Source organism: Acanthopagrus latus, chromosome 6 (genome assembly GCF_904848185.1).
Source record: "Acanthopagrus latus isolate v.2019 chromosome 6, fAcaLat1.1, whole genome shotgun sequence".
In the NCBI taxonomy this organism is placed as follows: domain Eukaryota; kingdom Metazoa; phylum Chordata; class Actinopteri; order Spariformes; family Sparidae; genus Acanthopagrus; species Acanthopagrus latus.
In genome coordinates, this window is record NC_051044.1 from 19,444,227 (window position 1) to 19,467,942 (window position 23,716).

At 41.5% G+C, this 23,716-nt stretch overlaps 2 protein-coding genes across 8 annotated transcripts; one reads left to right on the forward strand and one right to left on the reverse strand.

The window, feature by feature from the left end:
* The first annotated feature begins 74 nt into the window (after positions 1-74).
* Positions 75-6,804, forward strand: mmp19 (matrix metallopeptidase 19). 3 transcript variants are annotated; one of them, XM_037102551.1, is made up of 10 exons: positions 75-693; positions 2,225-2,624; positions 2,770-2,855; positions 2,976-3,106; positions 3,651-3,860; positions 3,957-4,202; positions 4,942-5,061; positions 5,513-5,677; positions 5,765-5,892; positions 5,979-6,209. In XM_037102551.1, exons 2-10 carry the CDS (start codon positions 2,535-2,537, stop codon positions 6,207-6,209), a joined length of 1,407 nt encoding a protein of 468 aa, XP_036958446.1. In that variant the 5' UTR covers positions 75-693; positions 2,225-2,534. The 3 variants fall into 3 exon arrangements, with proteins under 3 accessions (XP_036958446.1, XP_036958447.1, XP_036958448.1); XM_037102552.1 differs by having other exon boundaries at positions 75-472; XM_037102553.1 differs by lacking the exon at positions 75-693 and having other exon boundaries at positions 2,535-2,624; positions 5,979-6,804.
* A 280-nt stretch (positions 6,805-7,084) lies between these two features.
* On the reverse strand, positions 7,085-22,353 carry LOC119021871 (transmembrane protein 198-like). 5 transcript variants are annotated; one of them, XM_037102435.1, is made up of 6 exons: positions 21,992-22,349; positions 21,814-21,868; positions 10,281-10,521; positions 9,487-10,062; positions 8,310-8,458; positions 7,085-8,193 (listed from the first exon to the last, which is right to left on the reverse strand). In XM_037102435.1, the coding sequence occupies exons 3-6, from the start codon at positions 10,432-10,434 to the stop codon at positions 8,044-8,046; spliced, it is 1,029 nt and encodes a 342-aa protein (XP_036958330.1). In that variant the 5' UTR covers positions 10,435-10,521; positions 21,814-21,868; positions 21,992-22,349; the 3' UTR covers positions 7,085-8,043. The 5 variants fall into 5 exon arrangements, with proteins under 5 accessions (XP_036958330.1, XP_036958329.1, XP_036958331.1 ...); XM_037102434.1 differs by adding an exon at positions 15,279-15,372 and having other exon boundaries at positions 21,814-22,349; XM_037102436.1 differs by having other exon boundaries at positions 8,369-8,458; positions 21,814-22,353.
* Between the last annotated feature and the right edge of the window lie 1,363 nt (positions 22,354-23,716).

The following is a 23,716-nucleotide window of genomic DNA, read 5'->3' on the forward strand; positions in this document are numbered from 1 at the left end:
GTCGTGAGGTGTCGTGTTCAGGACAAACGATGACAAAACTACACTCATTTATCCTTTAAGTCACAGTCCATAATGTGTGTGATTTCTTAATGAACATATGATCTAGTAGTCATGATGTTGTCATGTTGACGACTGACCCTTTTCCCTTTCCACTGATGAAGATCCTGCACGTACATTTCTCTGAGACAGATGGGTTTTTTTTTTTCTTTTTATAAAACATGATATTTTCCATGATTTTCCACGCATGATAAATTGGGTATTTCTTCATTAGTGTGTTGAGGCTGCTGACCGGGAAGTTGTTGGGCAATCATGTTTGTTGTAAACTTATTTTAAATTGTGACTGTCTCTGAGTCATAAATGACTAAAATCGCGGTGAGCAGAATTGCGTCGAACAAATGAAGAAACACGTTCTTAATAGTTCTGCAGTTGACCCAGTCTGTGAGAACTGACGTTTCACAGGACCGACGCTGCTGTGAGTATACGCTACTCACCAAGTCTTTTAGGAGAAGTGACAGAGAGTGAAGGAAAGCGAGATGTGCAAAAATAATGACAAATATTGTCTATTGCAGCCTGATCCCAAATCGCTTTTACTGTACTTCCACGTCTTGCAACTTCCTTCTTTCTGTTCCTTAATTTTCATAGTTGGTCGTAATGACAATGGCCATAAACAGGAAGCAGGTGAAGCTGACTCGAGTAAGTTTGATTTCTATCTAGGTCAGCAAAGAGAATTGTGTCACGTCGGTGTTAAATGCAAACGAGTGCACTTAAGCTCTGGATTAATTTATCTGTGGAAAATTGTGATGCAATGAGGAATGTGCCGCATGTGGACTCATCTTATTCTAAAATTATCAAAGGAATATACAAGAAACAGCCTGACCTCAGTGCCTGCGTGAGTAATTCGGTTGCTAGGATTTTGACCATCAGACGCTGTTGGCAGATAAACACAAACTTTTAGTGTCAGTGTGTTGTCTGTAAGTCTGTAAGGTACCATGCTGTTGTGCGATGCCCACCATCCTATATGCACTCACACCTTCAGACCAGCTGTGTTGTCGGCTGATGCTAATGTTACATTTGTATCAGTTCATTCATTAAAGCATGTTGGGGTCTTGCACCAAGTTTTGTAAAGACACCCTACAAATGTCACAATGAAATCCAGAAGTAAATAACTATAAAGTCTGTGGATGATTGGTTTTGTTTAAGATGTACATATTTGAAAACGAATTTCCTAAATTTTACGAAGGGTCTGACACATGCTTTTCTCTGATGAACTGAATACAAGAAGGAATTAAATTTGGCTGACGAGGCAGGAACAGAAGCCATTAGCCGGATGATGTTGCCTCCTGTTGGTTCTGAGAGATCTCCAGAAAGCTGACAAACACACAGTCCTCACATGCTATAATGTCCTGGTGTTCCTCACACATCCAACAGACAATGCAATGTTATATTTACACTGAAGTCACGTATTTGGCCACCTTCATGAATTTACGACCCATTTTCCCGTTACAGTCCTGTTCTCTATCACTGTCTGGCATTTTGGCTGGCTGGATGGTAAACTTACACCGGCTAGCTAACTGCCCGACTGTCTGTACAAGCCTATCATTTTGTTGGTGGAAGCAGCTGTTAGAGTTGATGAAAAGGAAGACTGAGATAAAAGAGGCTGAAAGACTCAGAGGAGCTGCACAGTTAGTGGATGATTCTCAATCGCTCCCCTGACAGTGACTCATAATTCACTTGCCATCATTATTCCACAGTGATTTCAGTCATTGTTAGGCTATATGATACTAGACTAGACTTCACAGACCTTTGTTTTGTATTTCTGGTGGTGAAGTTAACATTGTGTTTGCATTTGAACGTGAATTTATCCCTTAATACCTTTTGATCAAATTTGTTTTGCAAAAAAAAGGAAATACAGCTGTTGTTGTTATTGTTGCTGAAAACATCTAATAGCCAAACCCACCCCATGTCTGGTCCATCTTTTGTACCCGTCATCAAGGATGGGTCCAACAGTGGATTAATTGGGCAGTGAACATAAATATTTGTCTGAGATGGGACAGGTGTGGGAATGACAGGAATGTGGAGGTGGAGGGCAAAAACACTGTCTGTGGTTTAGGCTCCTGATTGCACGGTCATAGTGCTGTTAAATACCAGGGATCAACGAAATGGCGCTGACCCTGAAGGAACAATATTATATACAGTTTGTTCAGGGAGACCTTGCTTTTGTCAGGGAGTTAAACGGTGGCTCGGCCCTGTGAACTGTGGGAGTGTGAAGACCCCTGCTGCAGCTCCACGTCCCCTCTGAGCAGCTGTACAGTTTTGCAGCAGACATGTTGGCTTGAGGTCAACTGGCTGCTCTTGCAATCCTCATTCTTCCGAAGTGGATCATCGCAGCCACAGGGCTGACTCATGCGTCGGGCTGGGTTAAAAACCGCTGGAGTGCTCAGAGAACAAACAGAGTCTGCAGCTCCGCCGAGCACTTCTCAGGCTCTGAGCCCTGGATATTTGGGACAGAAACCCTTTTGTAAAAAAGCTTGAATATGGACTACACAGGACTACTGCTGCTGCTGCTCGGCCTCAGTGGAGCAATCTGTGCAGTGGTGCAGTGGAGAGAGCTAGATGAAGCAAAGGTAAGATGATAGTTTGCTTTCTGATTTGTTTAAACATACATTTACACGATGCCTATCCAAGCAGTCTGTACATACACTGTCTAAATACATTTACAGTGTCTTTTTAAGTGTGTGACAGCTCTGTTGTCTGTCTTTGCACTCACAGGCCTATTTGAAGCAGTATGGCTACCTGAACGAGCCAGCTGATCCACAGGACCCTCACTACCTGGAGGAGGTCATTGATGCTCTCAGGTAAAATAGATTAGCCCGTGTTGGATCTAGTTGAGGGTCTGTAGAAGCACGGAGGAGGATGCGGGCAGTCCACCTTGTGTTGTCGTATCAGTGTGTGCAGATGTGTTGTTCTGTCTCCAGGGTGTTCCAGAAGGTGAACGATCTTCCCCCTACCGGAGAAGTAGATGAACCTACTCTGGACGTGATGAGGCAGCCGCGCTGTGGCGTGGAGGACCCCTTCAACAAGAGACAGCACAGATACAGAGTGCTGGGTGAGTGTCCGCGAGTTTGTATTCGTGGTTGTCGTGCTCTTTGAAGCCAGTTTATAGGTCTGCTGAACCCCCCATACAGATTAACTGCTCTGTCCAGATGTTCCCACAGTGTGAACAACATTAAAAGTGTTTGTTGCGACTCTGACAAAGTCTCGAACAGTAAAAAGTATAGATCTGATCAATTTGAGACTTTTTTTTTCTGAGAAATTCCTGGATCTCTAAAGGCAGCAGTTTCTAACTCAGAACAGAAAGACTGCTCAAATGTTTCACACTAATAGAAATATTTCTAAAGAAATAAAACCACTTGTTCAAACTGAACTAAAGCAGCAGTATATACGCCTTATTTGAAAGCACTTTGAAAGAGAACGTCAATAGATATTACACATTAAACATGACATTAAATGATCCCTCCTGATGTATTTTCAATGCACTTGCACTTGTCGTTCAGAGCTAAAATGTTTTCCAAACCTTTAACAAAATACATTAAGTCGATGCACACCGTTTTGTTGTGGTGATTCAGAAAAAGGGGATCGTTCTCTTGCAGGTCGCTGGAGAAAGAGAAGTCTGACCTACCAAATCATCAACTACACACCGGACATGAAGAAGACACAGGTCAACATGGCCATCCGCTCTGCCTTCAAGTACTGGAGTGATGTGACTCCTTTGACCTTCAGAGAGATCCACTATGGCAGAGCAGACATAAGGATCTCCTTCCATGACAGAAAAGGCTGCAGTGTCCCATTTGACGGCCGTGGTTAGTTTATTCAACATAGTATTTCACTGTGAAACACAAACTGCCACAGCTACTGTCTCCTGACACTCTCACTCTGTTTGTTTGTACCGCCTGCAGGTTATGTCCTGGCCCATGCTGAGTCACCAGAGTCTGGCATTGTCCATTTCGATGAGGATGAGCTCTGGACTGAGGGGTCATATTATGGCACTAATCTGCGCATTGTAGCTGCCCATGAAATCGGCCACGCCCTCGGCCTGGGCCACTCTCAGTACAGAAGCGCTCTGATGGCTCCGGTCTACATTGGTTACCGTGCCAACTTCAGGCTGCACTCGGACGATATCAAAGGAATCCAGGCGTTATATGGTGAGTGCACCAAGGAGGCCCGCTGCACCGGATCACAGCTGACAGACTGGTAGTGATTGTGAATTTGCATAAACCTGACACCTCATGTGGTCTCTTCATGCAGCTGTAAAGATGCAGATTTATTGACGTATTAAACTACTAATGAGGCTGAAGTCTCGATGGCATCGAGGTTCTCAGAAGAGAGTTTTAAGGGGAATTATACAAATCTTATGGCCGATATTTGCTCAGATAAGATATGTCTGTCACTGCAGTACTGATAACGCCAAAGACATGTTAATCTGGAGTTTTATGACTGTGACATCATTACACAGTTTATTTTATGTTGTCCTCTTTCCACTATTTGATTTCAGCAAACATCATGTTTTTATTCAGTATTATCAATTTTCAACAGTGATGTGTGGCATTGGGCCATTTACACTAAGGAAAAGATTAGAACTGTCATGACTTATCAATGAATCAATGAGCTGATAGAAAACTAATGTGATTTTATATGTGATATTTGTGATCGGACCTGAGCAAAAGCATTAATAATAACTATATAAAAATAGCAGTCTTTTCACTGATGGTCTTGTTTGCTGTTCCAGGCCATTCATAATCATCAGAGGAAACATGGGACTGTTTCATAAACACTTAAAAAGTCCTCATACTCACTTTAAACTGTACCTACAATGTTTATGGTTTTCAAAAATAAGGAGCGCATTTATTTATTATGCAACCTGTAACTTCCTCTGTTTTACAGGCAAACGCGCCTCCAGCGCTTTAGCCAGCTCAGCAACTCCGGAGAGTCTGTTTCCCACAGAGAGCAGCCATCAGAACGTCCCCAACCCCTGCACTGCCGACCTGGATGCCATCATGTTGGGTAAGTTATTGATTCACTGTTCACTACAGGGAATAGACAAAATAATGTTACAATAAAAAAAACTAAAGAGAAAATTTCAGACCTTTATAACAACGCAACCAAAAATGCCTCTAATTTGACGTAACATCATATTGTCCATTCCCTGAAATGAGACAACAAATATATCTGCTTCACAGAGGAACAAATCATCTTTGGCACTTGCATCAGTCAAAAAAAGCAGAATCAGTGCAGTTGTCCAGTAAAATAGTTTGAGAAATTTGGGTTTTTGCAATAGCAGTTTGTTCCAGGTTCATTATCATGACAGGTTTTAATTATTTTGTCCACTGATCTTTCTAAATAGGCATCAACATATCAATATCTGATGTTTCATTATATGAAGACAGCATTGTTTTGTTTTAAGACCACAAAATGCATCACAAACAGTTTAAGAGCTCACGGTTTGTTTAACCAGGTCCATGGAGGAAAACCTTTGCTTTCAGTGGTGACTACATGTGGACGATCTCCGACATGGGACACAACACCCCGATTAGGATTGACAGCCTGTGGAAGGAGCTCCCCGGCAACCTGAACGCAGCTGTTCACTCCCCAAGAACCAACAAGACCTATTTTTTTAAAGGTACAGTTGTTGTCCAGTACCTCTGTCATGTGTATGTATGTGTTCTTCAGCTGTCCACTCCAGAACTAAACATTTGCACTGTTTCAGGCAACAAAGTGTGGAGGTACACCATGCTCGTGCTGGATTACGGTTACCCAAAATCAGTCAAACGGATCCCTCCTAACATCGATGCAGCCTTGTACCTGGAGAGGAACAAGAAGCTGGTCTTTATCAAGGTATCTGTGTTGAAAATATGACTTTCTTGGTGACTCCTCATTGCAGAAGTCCTCTCCTCTAATCCCATGTCTCCTTCTCGGTGCAGGGTTCAGAGCACTGGCAGTTTGATGAGCTGAAGTACACGGACTTAACTCTTTACCCCAAACCGCTGTCCATGCTCTTCACCGGGGTGCCGTCCAGTCCGGACGCCGCCTTCACCTGGACCAACGGCAACATCTTCTTCTTTAAGGGAGATGAGTACTGGCGTGTGAACAAGCTGCTGAGAGTAGACAGAGGCTACCCACTGAGCAAGAAGGAGCGCTGGATGCGGTGCTAGGAATCGACCATCAGGGGGCAGCAGGTGCCCATGAGGTCCGAGGCAAGGGGTGCTGGTTCCACTCCAGGGGCATTGACAACCAGGCAACCTCAACAGCAGTGGCTGATTATGAACTATCTTACACATCAAAAAGAAAAACTAGAGTGGGAATTGATTTTTATTTCACTGGATTTTAACCAAGCTAGTCCTGCCCTCTACAGCAGGCTGATTTTAATGAGGCTTAGTTCTTGAGCACAAACAAGTGTTTTTGTGACTCTGAGAATTATGTAAGCTTTTGTATGATCTCAGGGAGAAATCAAGGGGGGGTCTTCTGTTTTTCTCTCTAACATATGTGTTGGATTATGTGTCTTAATACTTTCAGCGAGATGTAATACGAAGTGGGAGTGTGCACTTTCTGTGAGGACATTTTGTTTAACTAGTCATCCTTCTGAGTGTGTTCAGTCCTCTTAAAATGTTACTAAACATGTCAATTATCACATGACTCACACTGGTCTGTTAAAAATCATGTGAAATGGATCTGTATCCTTATTGTTTTAAGTGAAAATGTAACATTTTCTACAATTAAAAGAGTCAAAATGTCAGCAAAGGAGATGTTTTTTCTGATTGCAATTTGCTGTCGCCAGAAAAGTGGCTCAACATTCCCACAAAAAGGAAAGAAAAATATTTAATGTTTGCTATGATGAAAGGCCACTCTGTCCTTCATTGTGTTTGTCTGGGGAAAAAAAAAGTAAGTCCGACCGGTTGCAGAGTAGGAAATCCTCCCCATGACCTCTTTCTCGCCCATGAAAAATCTGGTGAGTAATGCCGCCAGTGTTGCTAAGAGCCCAGAGAAACAAACAGTGCAATTTATCTGACACAGCCAATGAGAAGAAAAATGTATTTATATCAAACGCATTTATTCATTTTTGAATGTTCTATCAACAGGTATGTACAGATTCAGGTAACAAGTGCATTGTCCCTGCAAAATTCAAACAGACAACAAAAACAGGATAGTTATTTAAAAATCTACAAATTAACGACAAACAACAAACATGCTTTGTTTTTTTTTGTCCTTTTCGTCAACACTACCATGTACTTGGTCAATATATAAATTAAATTATAAAAAGTTTACTCCATAAGCATACACGACAGTCTAACTTCTGAGAAGGAGCAACAATAAAACACAGAAAAGTCACAGAATTAAAAGGTTGCTGCTAGAAGAGATCCTGCTAAAAACTCATGTAAAGAGCTTTAAAAAATACAAACTGTAGTTTATTTGCATTATTTAGTTTTTGCTTCATAGTCCATGATTCCAACTACATGTAATATCTTACTCTCTCGCCACACTGCGTCTACAAAAATACAGAAAATGAAAGTTGATACACTGTTAAAACTTTCCTACGTCCACACAGTTAAACGATAACAACACACAACACTTTGTGGCAATGACTAACTTTTAAAGTACAGTACATGTAATTTCAAACACACCGTTTTGTCATGTTCACTACCAAAACAGGAAAATGTCTGGTTTTTGAGGCTCATACTTGTCATTTACGTATTCAATACATGATGAGAGGAAATGAAGGACCTTACTCTGTTAGCATCTGTTATTTGTAGTGTTTCTCTGAGAAACACAGTGGTTGCAGTGGTTATAGCATGACACTTCTCCCCATAAAGCAGCATTCTGTTTCTCGGGGACATCCTGACAGGAAGAAATCCATCTGCCCCAGAACTGTTCAAGGGCAGAATGAACCCTCAGCTGAGGGGAGCAGTTTATTGGTTCTACTCTACATTAGGAAGACACAGTTGGTGAAGCAGAGAGCACTATGTAGTCCCTTCTTTATCTCTGCTTTGCTCAGACCCTGACGACCGGAGTTGTAGCTGTGAGGGGCGCCGTGGACCCGGTGTCGTAGTCCAGGTCAATCATGGTGTGGTTGGCGGTGCCAAGGCTGCTAAGGGAAGTGCCGGTGCCCATCTGTCTGTCCCGCAGACTTTGCAGGTAACTCTGAGAAGAACAACACAGGGAGAGATTAGCAAGGTGCACAAATATCGTGGAGTCAACTTGACAAGTATTTAATGGCATCAGTATCTACAGCACACGCCGTGTTGGGTGACACTGACCGGTGCCAGTAGGTCCCCAGCGTAACGTTTCACTGGGGTGGGTTTACGGCGGTACGTGCCTTCCTGCCCACCTGCCTGCTGTCGCTTCTTGGCGTCCTTTTCTCGAATCCGCATCAGCTGGACTCTCTTCTGTCTCCGACTGATAACAACTATAAAGGAGAAGAGGAGTCAAAGTCAGCTTTTTAACATCACTCATCATCTATCAAGTCACACTCCTTCTGGACAGACTATAGAGATGCAGTGGGAATAGGAAGAGTAGTTGATGCTTTGTGCTGGCAGGTAAGGTTGATCTGGGGATGAGACTCAACAATCACCTATCCTTCTCCAGGGAGTTATATTTTGTTGCTCTAAGTGAAGGATTAAAGTAAAAATCCTTCACATTCACTGACTTGATAAAAGATAGCTACAGTGATGTCTTTTAATATAACATCATTTTCACAATAGGATAACCACAGCCTTTTATTTGCATTTAATTTGAATTTACTAGAATGTTGCAACTTTTTTTTTGTTAATCACTTCTAAATGTATCTTCTTGTTTGTACGTTTACTAATGTTTCCTTATATGTTTACTGTGATGGACGTTCTCTCCCAGCAGCAGAACTGACTTTGGCTTTCAGTTTGGATACATTTATAAATTACAAACAGATTGTTATTCATCTCACATATTCGCAAGTGGAGATACTAAAGAATCCAGTAAATTATATCTATTTCTTTAAAAATGTAAATCACTTTATCTTTTTCCTGAATTACATAACAGTGAGAACATTTTGAAGTTTTTATTCTTATTTTCTAAGAAGAATGAACAAAGGGCAGATGTAAGGTAAATCACTGAAAATTTTGTTTTTTAAAAGCCTTCTGTTTTAAAAAATTAAATGAATATACTTTTGTATCCTTTTAACTAATACATGACTTGATGATTTGATGCTTTGAATTAATGCAAAATGTATCATGAATTCCTGTTTCTCCCAATTACAAATTATCAAGTCACTATCTCTTTATGTGATCAGTTCAGAATTAATAGATCACAGTTAAACAATGGGAATTCTCAGTCACTTCATACATTCAGTAATATGCATTAAGCATTAATTGCTTTTTCTATCTGCACCAGCTCACCAGCGTCACATTTCCATATCAACAGGTGCTCTGACCCAATAAACAGGTCCAAAATAAAGCTTACCCTCAGTGTGCGAGAAGCTGTCGTCCGTCAGTTTCCACTGGACCAGTACTCCTATGATGCTGAGGGCAGGCCAGATGCCCAGAATGACCCAGCTGTACCAGCAGAGAGGTGGCCCCGGTGTGAGGCGCAAGCACTCGTACACATGCGTGGCCAAAACCAGCATCTCCACAAAGTAATCAGCGCACACTGTCATGATGGCTGCCCCGAAAACAGCTGTGGAGAGCATGGTGAAGAGCTTCTGCCACTGCAGTGTCAGCACGGCAAACAGCATGCCTGTTCCCAGGAGTGCACCCAGTGGGACCCAGACTGTGGTTGGAGTGTAGAACTGGTGAGTGACCAGCAGGGCAGCAAGGGCCAGGAGGAGACCCAGCAGCAGGCCAGTCATGAAGAGGCCGACGCTGCGCACCAGCATAGTGACCAAACCGCACAGCAGGCCTATACCAAGGCCTATACCAGCGCTGGCTTCCACGCTCAGCTGAGTGTCCAGCACATGCTCCTTGTGGCAAAGCAAGAAGATGATGACGGAGCCGAACATCAGACCAGACAGGAACATGACGGCTTTGAAACAGCGGTAACCTGCACGAAGAGAGAACAACAATGTCTCTTTAACAGAAGTAACAGAATATGCCTTCTAAACAAAGAGAAAATCAGTAACATCAGGTGAACGCACAGGTTTATCCAATTCAATCTGATATATTTGAAGGATCCATGATGGAGATAAGTTTACAACAGTTACACAAGACAACTTTCAGCTTGCTTGATGTCAAGGTCTATGAGCCACTGAGGATCCTCACCAAAGAAGCAGTAGATGATGCCAAACAGGCAACACATGGAGCAGATGACGGCAGGGATGACATCATACTTTCTCTCTATCTCCAGACTGCAGGCGTCTACCTCGGCTATTCCCGCACCGGCCCCTTCGGAGCTCAGCCCAGTGGGATCTGCCATTCTGAGTGAATGTGGGAGGCTGAAGTTCAGGACAAGGGTAGAACTTCTGTTGGCGTTATCTCAAGTCCATCTGAGCAGCTTTGGCGACTGCAAGAGAAGAGAAAATGTGATGAATTGTGGAAAAGGAAAGCAACAGTGTGGCTGGATATCAGTCCAGTAAAAAACAAGCTTTAACCTGATCAACACAGAAAAGCTAAGTACCCCTGAGGGAACCGGGAAGAGCGAAGATATTCAAGTCAACTATGACTTCTTCCTGGCGGCTGTGTCTGTCTGCACGTGTCACAAACTCAACACACAAAGCTAAACAACTCAATGCAATACTGCATGCTGTGGCATTAGTTAAGTATTGGATTGGCTCTGATGTCCCTCTGTAAATAATTTGTTCCAATGTAGCGGTCCCAACCAACACGTTTCACTGCACCCCCACCAGTCCCTGTACTGCCTTTTAAACTACAGTCAACAATTTACTTCATTACAGGCTGGTTCCAGTTATTCTAAATGTTCCCATATGCACAGTAATTTCACTGCAGCAGATGGCAGGGCACATTAAAGCAGAAAAAACTAAACACTGTAGTCATAAACTTGACAGGACAGAGGAAGCAGAATTAAACTTCTATCTTCTACAGCAAATTTTGTCAGAAAGCTCTGATGGAGCTCAGGATTTATTAGCAGGACAGCTGCTTTATGCCAAACATTTTCACCGTATGAACCCGGACTGTATGTTTGACCTTTTGGGTGAGTGAAAGAACAAAGAAGGGGTGTGAACAGTCAATACCTGCAATTCAAATTATTTTACAGTGGCTATGCACACTGGATTATATTATATAACAAATTACATTGGGGTACGCTGGTTTTTAATAATTGTTCAAAGTTCTTTTGTGATAAAATATAAATGACAACAGGTATTTCCACAATAGCCTGAACACAGACTGACAGTTCTAAGCCCTTCACATCAAAATTCTGTTTTCTGAGTGTTACTGCAACTTCCCAAACACGACTGTGTTTTTATTTCTTTTTTAGTTTTCTCTCAGATCTTGAATGCCTCCATTGTGTAAAGCTTCTGCTGAAGACAACTGGACCCTGCAGAGTCTAGTCTGCTTGTCTGTACCCAATGGAAAGTGAACCCTTAAGGTATCATTTTTTCTACTTTAATGGTGTAATATTTTCACCCACTCGCAACCACCAGCCGTTGATCTGCATCTGTAAGACCTGGACCAACCAATTTGCAGTTAGATATCCACAGTGTCTGTGGGTGGAACAGCTACCCGCGCATCGCGGTCAGGCACTGAACAAACATTCTCCTACTGTAACTCATGGCCCAGGACCCTGTGGGGCCCTGCTTGAACCCACTGCGTCCCCCACCAGAACCAGCTTACTCTGCCTCTTATTGGTTGCCTCCCTTGGCTGCATTCAGATATAAGGAATGAGATTCATTAGGGAAAGGGTCAGGTTAAACCAATCAGATGCAGGGTTATGGAAAAAAATGCAATTGGATCCATAATGGCGTCTCTGAACAGGGATCCAGCTGCAGTTTCACAGTCAACACCTCACACCCCCTTCATTATAAGACACTCTCCCCTTGAGATATTTTCCTAACCCTGTAGCTTTGGTGCTTAAGCTCTCCGAGGGTCGAAAGTGTAGTAGGTGTGGTGTCGGCAGACAGGCAAGTCTCCTGTGCTCTCCCTGAATAATTATTGTCATGAACACATCTGTTGTGCATGTACATTTTATTATGTACACATTTATTATATAATAAATATATGGTATTACATTATATATGCATGCATATGCTGTAAACGGTATATTGGTATATAAACGGTATATCCTTCATATTTACACAAAGCAACCATCCTGTGTGATTTCTGTTTGTATCCTGTGCAGTCCAAGACTCTGTGCAATTACATTTACACATTTTTGACTTTTCTGTATGTATTACTACACTATAATTGCAATAATCAAGTGCAGTTATACATCTTGTATCTGTATACGTGGGAGTTGAATACAGTGTATAAAAGCTTTAATATTTTATTCTATGTTTCTGTTTTTGTCTTGCTTTAACTCATTTTTTATTCATCATTCAATCAGTTTTATTAATGTGAAAATTGGAGAGTTTCCTTCAAAAAAACAAAACAAAAAAAAACAAACAATCGCTGGTGCCCCTTTATGCAAGCTAAAAACAAGCTTAAATATAATCTAAAATTGTACAGACCCTTGTCCAGAGTATCTTCTTCTAATTGCTTGCAAAATATAGCTTAAAAACATTTTTTTCTAGGATTTATATTTCACTTCCAACTGCTTTGTAATTTATAGGAAGCTAAGTGACTAGTACTTGAAAAAATTATAAATGATATTTAAGCTGGCAGGCCTGTAGAGAGCCACAGAGGGCTGCAGTGGGGCTAAAGGCTTATGGGTGGACTGCTGCTGGCAGGCCTCCTGTATGATCTCACCACAGCTGAGATCCGATTACAGCTAACTCACGTTTTCGACTTGAGACAAACAGTCAGGAACAGTCTGCCCTGCTTTTATTCATTGCTCCCTGCCAGGTCTTTCTCTTTCCACCCTGTCTATCCTCCACGTCTCCCTTTTTACCTGGAAATTTACTCAACTCAGATCTATTTTCTCATTTGTTTCGACTCCTCTCGGACACAAGGCTGTGTAATTTGTATGTCGTGCCTATGAATGATTTTACATGGAAAAAATGAGAGTCCACTGGAAAAGTTTTCTTTTCTTCTTTAGTCACTCGCAGCACTCCAGTACCTATTTCTCTCCTCTGCTTTCCATCAGTGACAAAGCGTTGTCTTCTTTTTTTTTAGATGAATTTAGGAGAAATATGTCCTACATGTATATGTGGCCAGTTGAGGTGAAATTGAGATATGTACAATAGTTTAGAAGTATGACTTAAAATATGTGCTGCAATGTTGTTATAAAGAGCTAAGGAAAACGTCCCAAACTGCTAAGACTAGTCCTTCATCAGACACTTTCAGTACTCTGTAATAAACAATGTTTTTGCTTACAAAATGACTTGTGGATGTAATAGATGGACTACAGTGCAATCTATACAGATATCATCTAAAGGTTGAAGAAATGCCTGAATTAAGGACTGGTCATGTAAATTCTGTGCAGACATCGATCTTTGAATAAAAAAATAACTGAACTGTTTAAAAGTCTTTTAGCCTTTAATAACACTATCTTCGAAAGAAAACTTCTTCAATCATATAAATGTATGAAACAAACCTTGATTCAACCTCCTACATAAAAAGTAACTGCTTTAAAGGCCATTTTTCACCCTGGAGTACTACTACCTAGTTAATGCTAAGAATTTTTCAGTACTTATAGCGTGACAATCGGATGAAGACGAGCCAAAAGCTCATAAATGTGTCAGTGCGACTCTGATGCGACACAACAATTAAATCAGCCACTGCTATCAGTAAATGTAATCTTATTTGCCGATAGAAACCTAGCAGTCAACAAGGTTAGGATAGTTTATTTTATGTAAGAAGAGCATAAAATACAGTGACTTTTCTAACGAACTGATGACAGCTGGAGACTAATCTCTGTAGATAGTCAAGTCTATAGTCTCACATCAACACCAGCCAACTTCTAATAAAGAACCAAACTCTATGGTGGATAAAGTGAAACTACACACAGTAAGCACAGTCATCTTAAAGCAAAAAAAGAGTTTGAGTGTGACAGCTCTCCATATTTGTAATCATCAACATCTTTGAAACTTCTAGTCAATGTGAATCAGTGTCAGTGTTGTTGTCTTTGTGATAGACTGGCTTCCCTTGCACATTAACCAGTGACTAAACCTCCATGTGACCCCTAAACAGGATAAGAGGTTAGAAAATGGATTGACAGAGACAGTACCCTCACTGTGATGGGCTTTTGTTTCGCTCTTTGGTCTCGGTCACATGAGAGAAGAAGTTTTTTTGATTTTATAATGTGGAACTGTCAAAAGGTTAATGTGTACTTGTGTACTAAAAAATTTACCAACAGACTTCAGTAGATACGCTTCAAGTTAAACTTGATGTTCAGTGCATTTGGTTTGGCCCGGATCCTTTTGCCCCAGTTGGCCTTTCTTCAATATGACATGAATGTAGAACAGAGACATCTGGTTGGTTTGGATATGAAACACCTGCACCTGCCAGCTGTCATTTGTAGGACTCGTTTTTGTCTGACTCAGCTCTGAAAGCCTTCCCCTTTTTACCTGCTGTGACCATTTTCTGTGTGCAATTCTTGGCTTTTGTGCCTGGTGAGAAATGTAAAACTTTAACCACAATGATTGATTAAGAACATCTTCTGCCACACAACATGCTGCATCATGTACTTGTCACTGGGTTTACAAAGATAATTAACTAAATCTACACCACTAAAGTATAAAAGAATAAAGTCTGTTTAGAGCCCATTCATCTTCCAAAGGACTAAGACAAAAAGTTGTTTGATGTCTCATGTACTTAACATACAGCACATCAAATCTGAATACAGCTTTGTACTAAATCATGTGGGTAGATAAAATAGTGACACATCACATTACACAGTAGCTCATTCTTATAGTAATTACTGTAATTGGACACTGGCATTGTCCTCTGTTGCTTGTCATGGGCCATGACTCTGAATGACTGTTTTGTGGTCAGCTTATTGAATTTGGATAATCATCAATGCTAATACCAAGTAATAAAATCTACTGTCTTTTCTACCTCAAAACATCTTTGTTTACTGTTAAATGAAATGTTATATTCTTATTGTTAAAACACCTTTTTTTGGAGGGGCCAGTAATACTCGCACTATGACTGTGAACTACTTAATATTTCAACACCATTTTAAAAGTAATTTAATAAACTCACGCATGTATACTCCCACATCTCTGTGCGTCTGCCTCATGTTACCCCTCTGTGAGTCACAATGGTGTCCTATGTCTAGCAGGCTTGGAAGTCCTTGCTGCCGAGGGAGAATAGAGCCATTATGGGGCAAAACAAAGACTCTGAGGCCCATGCTGTGACCTCTAGTGGCACTCAGAGGAAACCATGCGGACAAAAAGGGAGACTGCATAAAGATGGCTGAGAGCACCAAGGAAACTGGTAGGTCCCGAGTGTTTGGTTTAAGATGGGTGCCAAGTATGTGCCTTCAGAGGGCTGGTGAGTGATGGAGGAAGGGGGTCCTAACTCGAAACAGAATTATCTATCTTACTGACTGAGCTCTCCAGAGGGCCCCCAAACCTGCCCATGCTTCCACACTGAATTTTCTACGAGCTAAAGTCGCCTGGCAACTAATTCAATACAAGTCAACAAGAAAAAGAGTAGCAGCTCTGTGAGGCTCTAGCTGCTGATAGATCCAAATGCTAGTATTGTCATGCTCACATGCACAGTGACAACACTAACAAGCTAGTGTTTTGTATGTATTTTTACTAGGTCCACCGTCTAAGTTTAGCCTCTCATTTGAATCAGTGGTATATTTCACAGCAGTTCTTCAAAAAGTTGTCAAAATATTTCACTTAACAAAACAAGCATGTCTACCTTGTGATGTTGCCTGAAAGGTCAGAAGATCAAGAGAGTCATGAAGGTTTAAAGTCTGGAGACTTTAAATGTCTCCAGACACATTTTTAAGGGGATTTAACTGATAGCAGTTGAGATATTTCAGTGTAGACCAAAAAGGTAAAAATTGTTAACAGTATTTATTCATTTTTGTATATAGTGTTTCTGATCATTTTGATGATCACCTCAGTGTCTTAGATAACCATTAGTGACATTAGCCAGTCACTTAGCTTATGAGATGATCTCTCAGAACATTATGTTACCCTTGAAACAAAGTATTCTCCCCTGAATAAATACTACAGGGGGGCTGTGCAGTGCTCAGCTGCTGAGGAACAGGCAGGGCTGACCAAAAGTTCCCCACATAGCTAATTTGGGTGTGTTTGGTAAAGGGGTTGGGTGTGTGTGTGTGTGTGTGTGTGTGATCAGAGCCAAGGATTCTGCAAGAGCTCCTCTGACTTGACGGCCAGGGCCAGCTGAGAAGCTGAAAACCTGCAGTGTTATGACTTGGCTGCATGTCACTTGGAAGACGCGACCAAGAATGTGAGATGCGCTGGGGTCTGCGCTCTGCAGTTGCAGCCGTAAATCATTCCACCTTATGCTGGGCACCCGGACTAGCTGACAGACTGATCGTGTCCGGACAACAGGCACCATGGGAATAATGCTGTCACAGTGGGGGTTTATTAAAACGGATGCCATATTGTGCTAAGCCCAACACTGGATAAACGTGGATAAATGTATGCTCATCATCTCAATGCCATCTGCTTTCACTCCAGATCATATTAAACAAGACATCATATGGGCACTACTGAGCTTCCTGTCTTTCCACAGCAGGAAGCTCAGGACCAGAAGAGGAAGTGGAACATCAGGTTTCAGCAGGAACTGACCTTTGTGTTAGTGACATGGAGCAGAGACAGAGACAAAAAGCTGGATCATCAACACTAAAACATCATTTTACATCAAACAACACCTCTCTCCTGATTTCAACTGAGGCTGGAAAACACGAGGCAGCTACCGGGGTCTCTGGACTACGAAGAAAAGTTAGCATTGTCAGCTACAAACAAGCTTGTAATCTGTCTGGCTCGCAGGCTAATCTACAAATAACACTTGGTATTGTGTCACGGAGGGGAACAAAAACTTGCATAATGAACAGAGCACCACATGATATTCAGTATACACTTTCTGCAGACTTTGAATGCTCGGAGGTTTTGTAATTCCTGTCAGTCTACTCTGGGTCTGAGCTCCATGCAGCCATACTCAACGATGATGATTATGTTTGTGTGGTTTCACCACCACTGTACACCAGTCTACCAGAGTATATTCTATTCTGTTCTATTCTATTTATTCCTATATTTTAACTTCTGCACGATCTGTGTACTTGGTTTGGTTTCTCTTTTTTCATCTCCCAATTCACTCGTGCGATTCTTTTGTAAATTTTGTATGAGCATTGCTGGAGGGAGCATGAGAACAACAACTGCTCAATAAACGGCTGCTTTACTGTAATTGTTGTTTACTTCTATACAGACATTATATCAACAAGTCACCACCTGCCAGGGCCACAGGTCTCTATTGTCACATTCACCAGTCACATACCAGTTATATTCCTCTGATTTTATTTTTTAATCCAGATTTATCCTTCATCAAACACGCACATCCACTTCCCTTGCTTCAAAACCTCACCAGAGTGCGTGGCATAGGCATACACGACTGGTTTAAAAGCTCTATTTTGCACACCAAAAGAGTTCACTATTTGTGAATCATGGGATAATTTTGCATGCTCAATCTTTGTATGTCCCTAACTCATTCTTTGTATGTGGTTCAAGCGACTGTATCCCAGTGCACCCTCATTGCATTGTCAAGACAGCAGACAGAGAAACAACATTAACAGGGCTGTTTTTCCCCTGCACAGACTTGAAATGTCTTCACATATTTGTGGCCTCAAACTCTCTAAAATTGTCAATTTTCTGCAAAAATATTTGTCTCACAATTCCAAAGCTGCTTCAATTCACCCAAACAACATTATGTTGCACATAGCACAGTTGGGAGTTCCTGGATCTTGGTCACTACACAAAGTTAGAATAGTTCCATCTTCATTTTGCAATATTTGGTTGCACTCAATAGGTTTTTTTAAAAGACACAATTGGCAGCAGCTAAAGTTACCATATTTTAGTCATAATCTCACTGGTAATAATGGGACTTTATTGAAGTCTCCAATTTCCAAATAAAAATAATTTTAAAGAGTCAAGTTTATTACTATCACTGCCAAACCATTTGCCCTCTGGTCACAAGCCCCAAAAATGGTCATTGTGGTAATATTTTATTAGTCTTTTTCCCTCATAATCCCTCAATCTCACGCCTGCCTGACTTTAGTCTAAACAATAGAGGCCTTTCAATTTAAGACTGCAGAGAGCTACTTATAGAGGGGCATGAAGAAAAATCAGAAACACAATAAGGAGCCTTTTGAAAAGAGTCACATGTCAATGAATCATGCGTGTGGACTGTACATCAGACATACACATGGTCGTTAACATGCTAAAATCCATGGCGAGGACTAATCACTGTTAACTCTCCATGCTGCACTAAACTGGAGTTAGCAGGAGCGTACAGTGTGTGCAGCAAGGAGGGGCAGTTCCACAACGCTCTATTAGGGTTTGTGGTGGAGAGCAGCATTTAGTAGGCGGTGTGGTGGAGTCTGATGTCCATATGTCAGTGAGAGCACAACAGTATAGCGCTGTGTGCCAGATAATATATGCTGCTGATGAACACTAAGTTGGCACAGAGAACCTAAATGTAACCACCCATTGCGCATATGTGTCCTTGAGCAAGACGCCAACGCAAGTTCCAGGGGTTTGCTGACCTCTGTATGAAGTAGAGTTGAAGTCTGGGGCCTGTTGTTACTATTATAGCGCTTTTATCAAACTGTTGTGCAAGAAAGACGAGTTGCTCAGGAAGAATGCCAAACTAAGATCGAATAGGCCACAGATTGAAGTGTGATAATTTGTAGATAGGTCTGCTATAGTGGCAGAAGAGGAGTCAGTAGTGGTTAAGACCTCCGTGCAGTGCCTATATATGTCTGCAGCGCTTCCACAGCAGCTCTATCATTTAGAGCCGACATTTAACCCTCTTTGTCAAATTCCACTCGACAATAATTGTACCTCCTACTGCGATCTCATGATCCTAAAATATCACGCATGTCCTTCATTTTCCAACACTGCTCTCATGTCATAACTATAACCAATGTTTAAAGTGCTATAAGTAGCCTATGGATGGATGTTGCAAAATGACTGGTATCAGTTTTTATGTGGTTTCCATATGACAATGGATTTTTTTTTTCTTGCACCCAAAAGATTTCAGATCCTTCCCTTTCTGAGCCTGACAAGTCAAAGTTACTTGACAGTCTTGTCAGTTCATCTTTTAGTTTAGTTTAGGCTTCAGACTTAAGTTGGACATTTGAGAAGTGAAATCAGAGTGAATTGCATATGATTATGGCTGCAATTAATAATTACTTAAATTGTCAATGATTCTGTATATTTTCCTCAATTAATCAATTAGTTTTTTGACCTATGCAATGTCAGTAAATGTTGAAAAATGACAGTCAGTTTTTCTCAGAACCCAAGATGCCGCCCTCAAATGTCGTTTATACCAGTCTGACAGTTTATACGGACATTTATATTATGTGCTTATTATTGGTATCTATGAAATTAAAGATGATAAATAAGACATTAACATGTAACCAAATTGGTTTCATTGATACAAAGATAAAATAAAATGGTAAAAATCCATAACGTTCATCCCTACCTCAACACAAAGAGATTAAGATTACTGCTGTAGATGTTTATTCCCTTTTAAGAAGCTCCCTTAAATCAAGTACTTGAGGTATCTTTTAAGAATACACCCATGATGCACTTCCTGATAAGTGGAGAAAGTCACAGGTACAGAGCAATGTTGTCTTCTTATTAGATTGACCACAGACCACAATCTTGAACAGATTGTACTGTACAGTTCTTACGCATAATGACAAGCTTTGAGTCACTCCTCAGCGATATGGCCATGTGCGGCGCATATGGGCAGATGCAGGAGGCCTGAGACTGTGGCCTGACAGAGCTGAAGTATGCTAATGCAACAACTGTGACGACTTCAAAGTTAAAGTCACCAAAATAATCATTACGCGACAGTGTCATTGTGAAACTGAGAAGTGCTTTTGTGACTGTTTGAACAACGACCAATCTTGAACAATGTCCCAACATATGTCAGCAACTAATGGCAGAGGAGACGCTGAGTATACATGCTCTGTCACTGGTTTCAATTAAATATTCATTAATGATTAGATCACATTATAAACTAACCAACCAACTAATCTTTTTCTCACATGTGCAACAGCTGAAAGTGACAACTTCCCTGAATTTCCACAGAGTTCTTAAATTTCATCTAAAAAGTAAGAATTGTGTATGTTATTTCTACTTTGTGTTACAAAGTATAGAATTACTTTGGAACTGTAGATAATAAACCAATAACTTCATCAAAACCTTAGCTTATGGCCCTGTTGTTTTAAGAGGAAAAAAAGACTGCTCATGTTTAAAGAAGAAAGCTGATCCGAACACAGTAATTACCTAACTTCAAATTAAAGCTTGTCCTATGGAAATTCCTGCTTTGCTGTGCTGGTCAGCTGCTCTTAACTGTGCTCACTCTCTCTCCAGCAACACTCTCCTAGAAGCTGCTTAGAATACTTTCAATACAGTTCAGGGTTCAATTGTACTTTTGTGTTAAATTGTTAAAAAAAAAAAAGAAAGAAAGAAAAGAAACTGAGCAGTCTGCATGGTGTGAGCATAATCGCAAAACGAGACAAAAATGAGAGCCTCCCATCCCTGCTAATTAAAAGGTACCACGCAAACAACATGTGCAGTCCAACTTTCATCAAACCCTGCTCTTAAAGCTTCCTTTCCTGTCCTCTCTTTTTCCCCCAAAGCAGGGAAGGGCTTCCTCTCTGCTGTTTCAAAAAGGGGCAAAACCATCTGGTGCAGGCTGACAGAGTATAGGTCAAGTAGATGAGGAGGGGGCTCAGTGAGGGGGTGTAACTACAGACTGCACTCCTCAGTAAAGACAGGACCTGTAGACTGTCATCACACTGGCCAAAAAGCCAAAGTGGGACTCCTAGTCTGGATCACACGGCAGAACCACAGCGATGAAATGCTTATATGATGGAATGACACCACATAGTTATGAACTGGGTGGTAATAAAGAAACACAAGTTTGTTTCTCCTAGTGATCAAATCTGTTGAGCTGACATATCATTTGATGTTAATTAAACAGATCAGTGCTGTAATTGTTTCTTAAGAGCTACTTAACCATCATCCCCCAGAACAGCCCAAGTACCTGGAGTTGTTAGCCAGTACTGACTCAAGCACAACACTGAGGGGTTTTTGGTCTAAATGCTTGGTTCAGTGCACACAAATAAAGCCTAAAATCACTCTGGATCATTACGACTTTGTCCCCAAAAGCTGAGGGATAAGTTGCAGTATGTGACTGAAGTTTAAAACGCTTTAAAGGGGGGAGCAGCTCTGGGAGCAGCTCTGGCTTGCTTACGTGTTATTAGAAACAATTCCAGCTGTAGAGTTTGGCACCGATCGGTTTATGATCCGAGGTGGGATCGCTCGGCTACAATCAATCATCATCGGCAATGGGTTATGAGGCTTTTGTTTCTTAACTGAACTCAAATGTCTACTGGCAGGGAATAATGATGAGACAGCCAAGCAAACCCCTGGCGTTAAAACGAAGAGTAGCCCACTGACATCTGCCAACACGCACAAAAATGTAATGGAAGCTTTAGTAAACGTGATTTTTAATAACTTACCGATGAGCCTGTGTGTTCGGCAGCTGTATCGGTAACTTCTCCTTGACAATCGGCCCTGTCAAACAGGAAAAACAGCCCAGCATTCACCCACACAAAAGCGGCGGTAGAGCACAAGGGGAGAGCCGGTTTTCTCCCTGTAAACTTTTTTTCTTTTTTTAAACTCACGGGCTGAACTTACTAAACCGACGACAGGGGCATGGTTTTGTTTCTACCCCCTGCCTCATGCAAATGTTTGAAAAGCAAGAGAGGAACTCCGACCACAGACGTGAGGAAGGTTAGCTAGTTTCCATTCTCCGCGGCGCCTCACTCACTCTCTCAGCTTGGAGAATGGACTAACCGTTGGAGTCCCCGTCACTAAAAAAAAACAAAAAAAAACTGTGGAAAAACTGAACGGTCCTCCCTCACACGCCTCCCCTTCTCCTGCCCTGAAGTAAACGCCACTTAAAAACACAAAGGAGGAAAAGTTTTTCCCTCTCTCTCCCCGGAGGCAATCCCCCTCGCTATCTCCATCCAGGCGGCGTCGTCAGTTGGACCGTTGGCAGGGCCGGGAGGGAGGGGGGAGTGTGGGGGCACAGCAACGGATGGGGCCGCTTCAGTCAGCCAGCTAACTAGCTGTACCTGAGCTCCTATAAACACATTCGTTTAAGGCAGAGTAACTTTAAGTTTTAAAGTAAATAATAAACCGAGAAGAATCACAGCAGCCCATTTAAACCAAATATTATAATGTAATTTGGTAGTCCGACCCATGCATCATATGGGAGCACACAAGAGGATAGCTAATGTTTCATGCTACTTAAAGCCCACAGGAGTTAATTTCAGAGGATGACATAATTGATAATAACATTGAATTTAAACATCAAAAAAGAGTTTTGGCATCACATCACTTGGTCAGGCGGAGTGGGATCGTCACAGACCAGTGTTTTATGAATTTCATGGTTCTGCATCACATCTGCAATGAGCAATGTGAGATATTCCAGTTTTTCCTCCAGTTACATCATGACTTAACACCAATGCACTATAGAGCTCATCAAGTCAGTGTAAAGTAATAATAAATATTTGTTCCGAGTTTCCCACTATCAAAGGCCAACATAAAGACTCATTTTGGGTTGCCAGGTTTTCTCTAGTTGGTATTTAGCCTGCTCCAGTAGGACACTCTTTGTCCTTTCAGCTCTTTCAATACCGGGGACCTATGACCTCTGACCTTCTAGAAAACAGCTGCAGACAACCTAAGCCAAAATCAATTTAGCAAACAAGTTATCAAGATGTACAACTAGTGAATTAACTCAGTTTACTTTATTTTGCCTGGATAATCCACCTGGTATACTGACAAACAAGCACAAACAATTACTAAAATAAAACTAAATAAAACAATCACTTATTGACATTCATAAATTCAGATTTTATGACTCATTATCCCCCAATAAAGATATGACGATTACTATGTTGTTGTTTTTTACAAGCAGGCAACCCAAAGCCTTTTTAGAAAGTGGTAGAGGGTCAACTAACGTAAAACTGTCTATACAAGGCCAATAATTAGCTCCACGTGTTGAGACCAGTATTTGAACATGAAGGCAGGCAAGTCTTATATATCAGGCTTATTCATTTTCTCCTCTTTTGTGTTTACCCTGTTGCACACTGAGAAGGCTTTGAGAATTTGTGACGTCGAGAAAGCAACAACTGGTGACACAGGACCCTGTGGGGTGTGTTGGTACATGCAGAGAGAATGGGCTACAGCTGTGTGTGCTAAGAGTGTAGGAGCACTTCATTCTCACCACAGGGTCTCCCGGAAGAGGGAATGATGGTTGTATGTGTGTGTGTGTGTGTGTGTGTGTGTGTGTGTGTGTGTGTGTGTGTGTGTGTGTGTGTGTGTGCCAGATAAGGGGTTTTACTTATTTATAGCCAC

Coding starts and splice junctions, on each gene's coding strand:
- LOC119021871 (XM_037102435.1), bottom strand. CDS start 10,434: ATGGCAGATCCCACTGGGCTGAGCTCCGAAGGGGCCGGTGCGGGAATA. Junction 8,459..9,486: donor CAGCTTCTCGCACACTGAGG/GTAAGCTTTATT, acceptor TCTCCTTTATAG/TTGTTATCAGTCGGAGACAG. Junction 8,194..8,309: donor CTGGGGACCTACTGGCACCG/GTCAGTGTCACC, acceptor TGTTCTTCTCAG/AGTTACCTGCAAAGTCTGCG.
- mmp19 (XM_037102551.1), top strand. CDS start 2,535: ATGGACTACACAGGACTACTGCTGCTGCTGCTCGGCCTCAGTGGAGCA. Junction 2,625..2,769: donor GAGAGCTAGATGAAGCAAAG/GTAAGATGATAG, acceptor TTGCACTCACAG/GCCTATTTGAAGCAGTATGG. Junction 2,856..2,975: donor GAGGTCATTGATGCTCTCAG/GTAAAATAGATT, acceptor TTCTGTCTCCAG/GGTGTTCCAGAAGGTGAACG.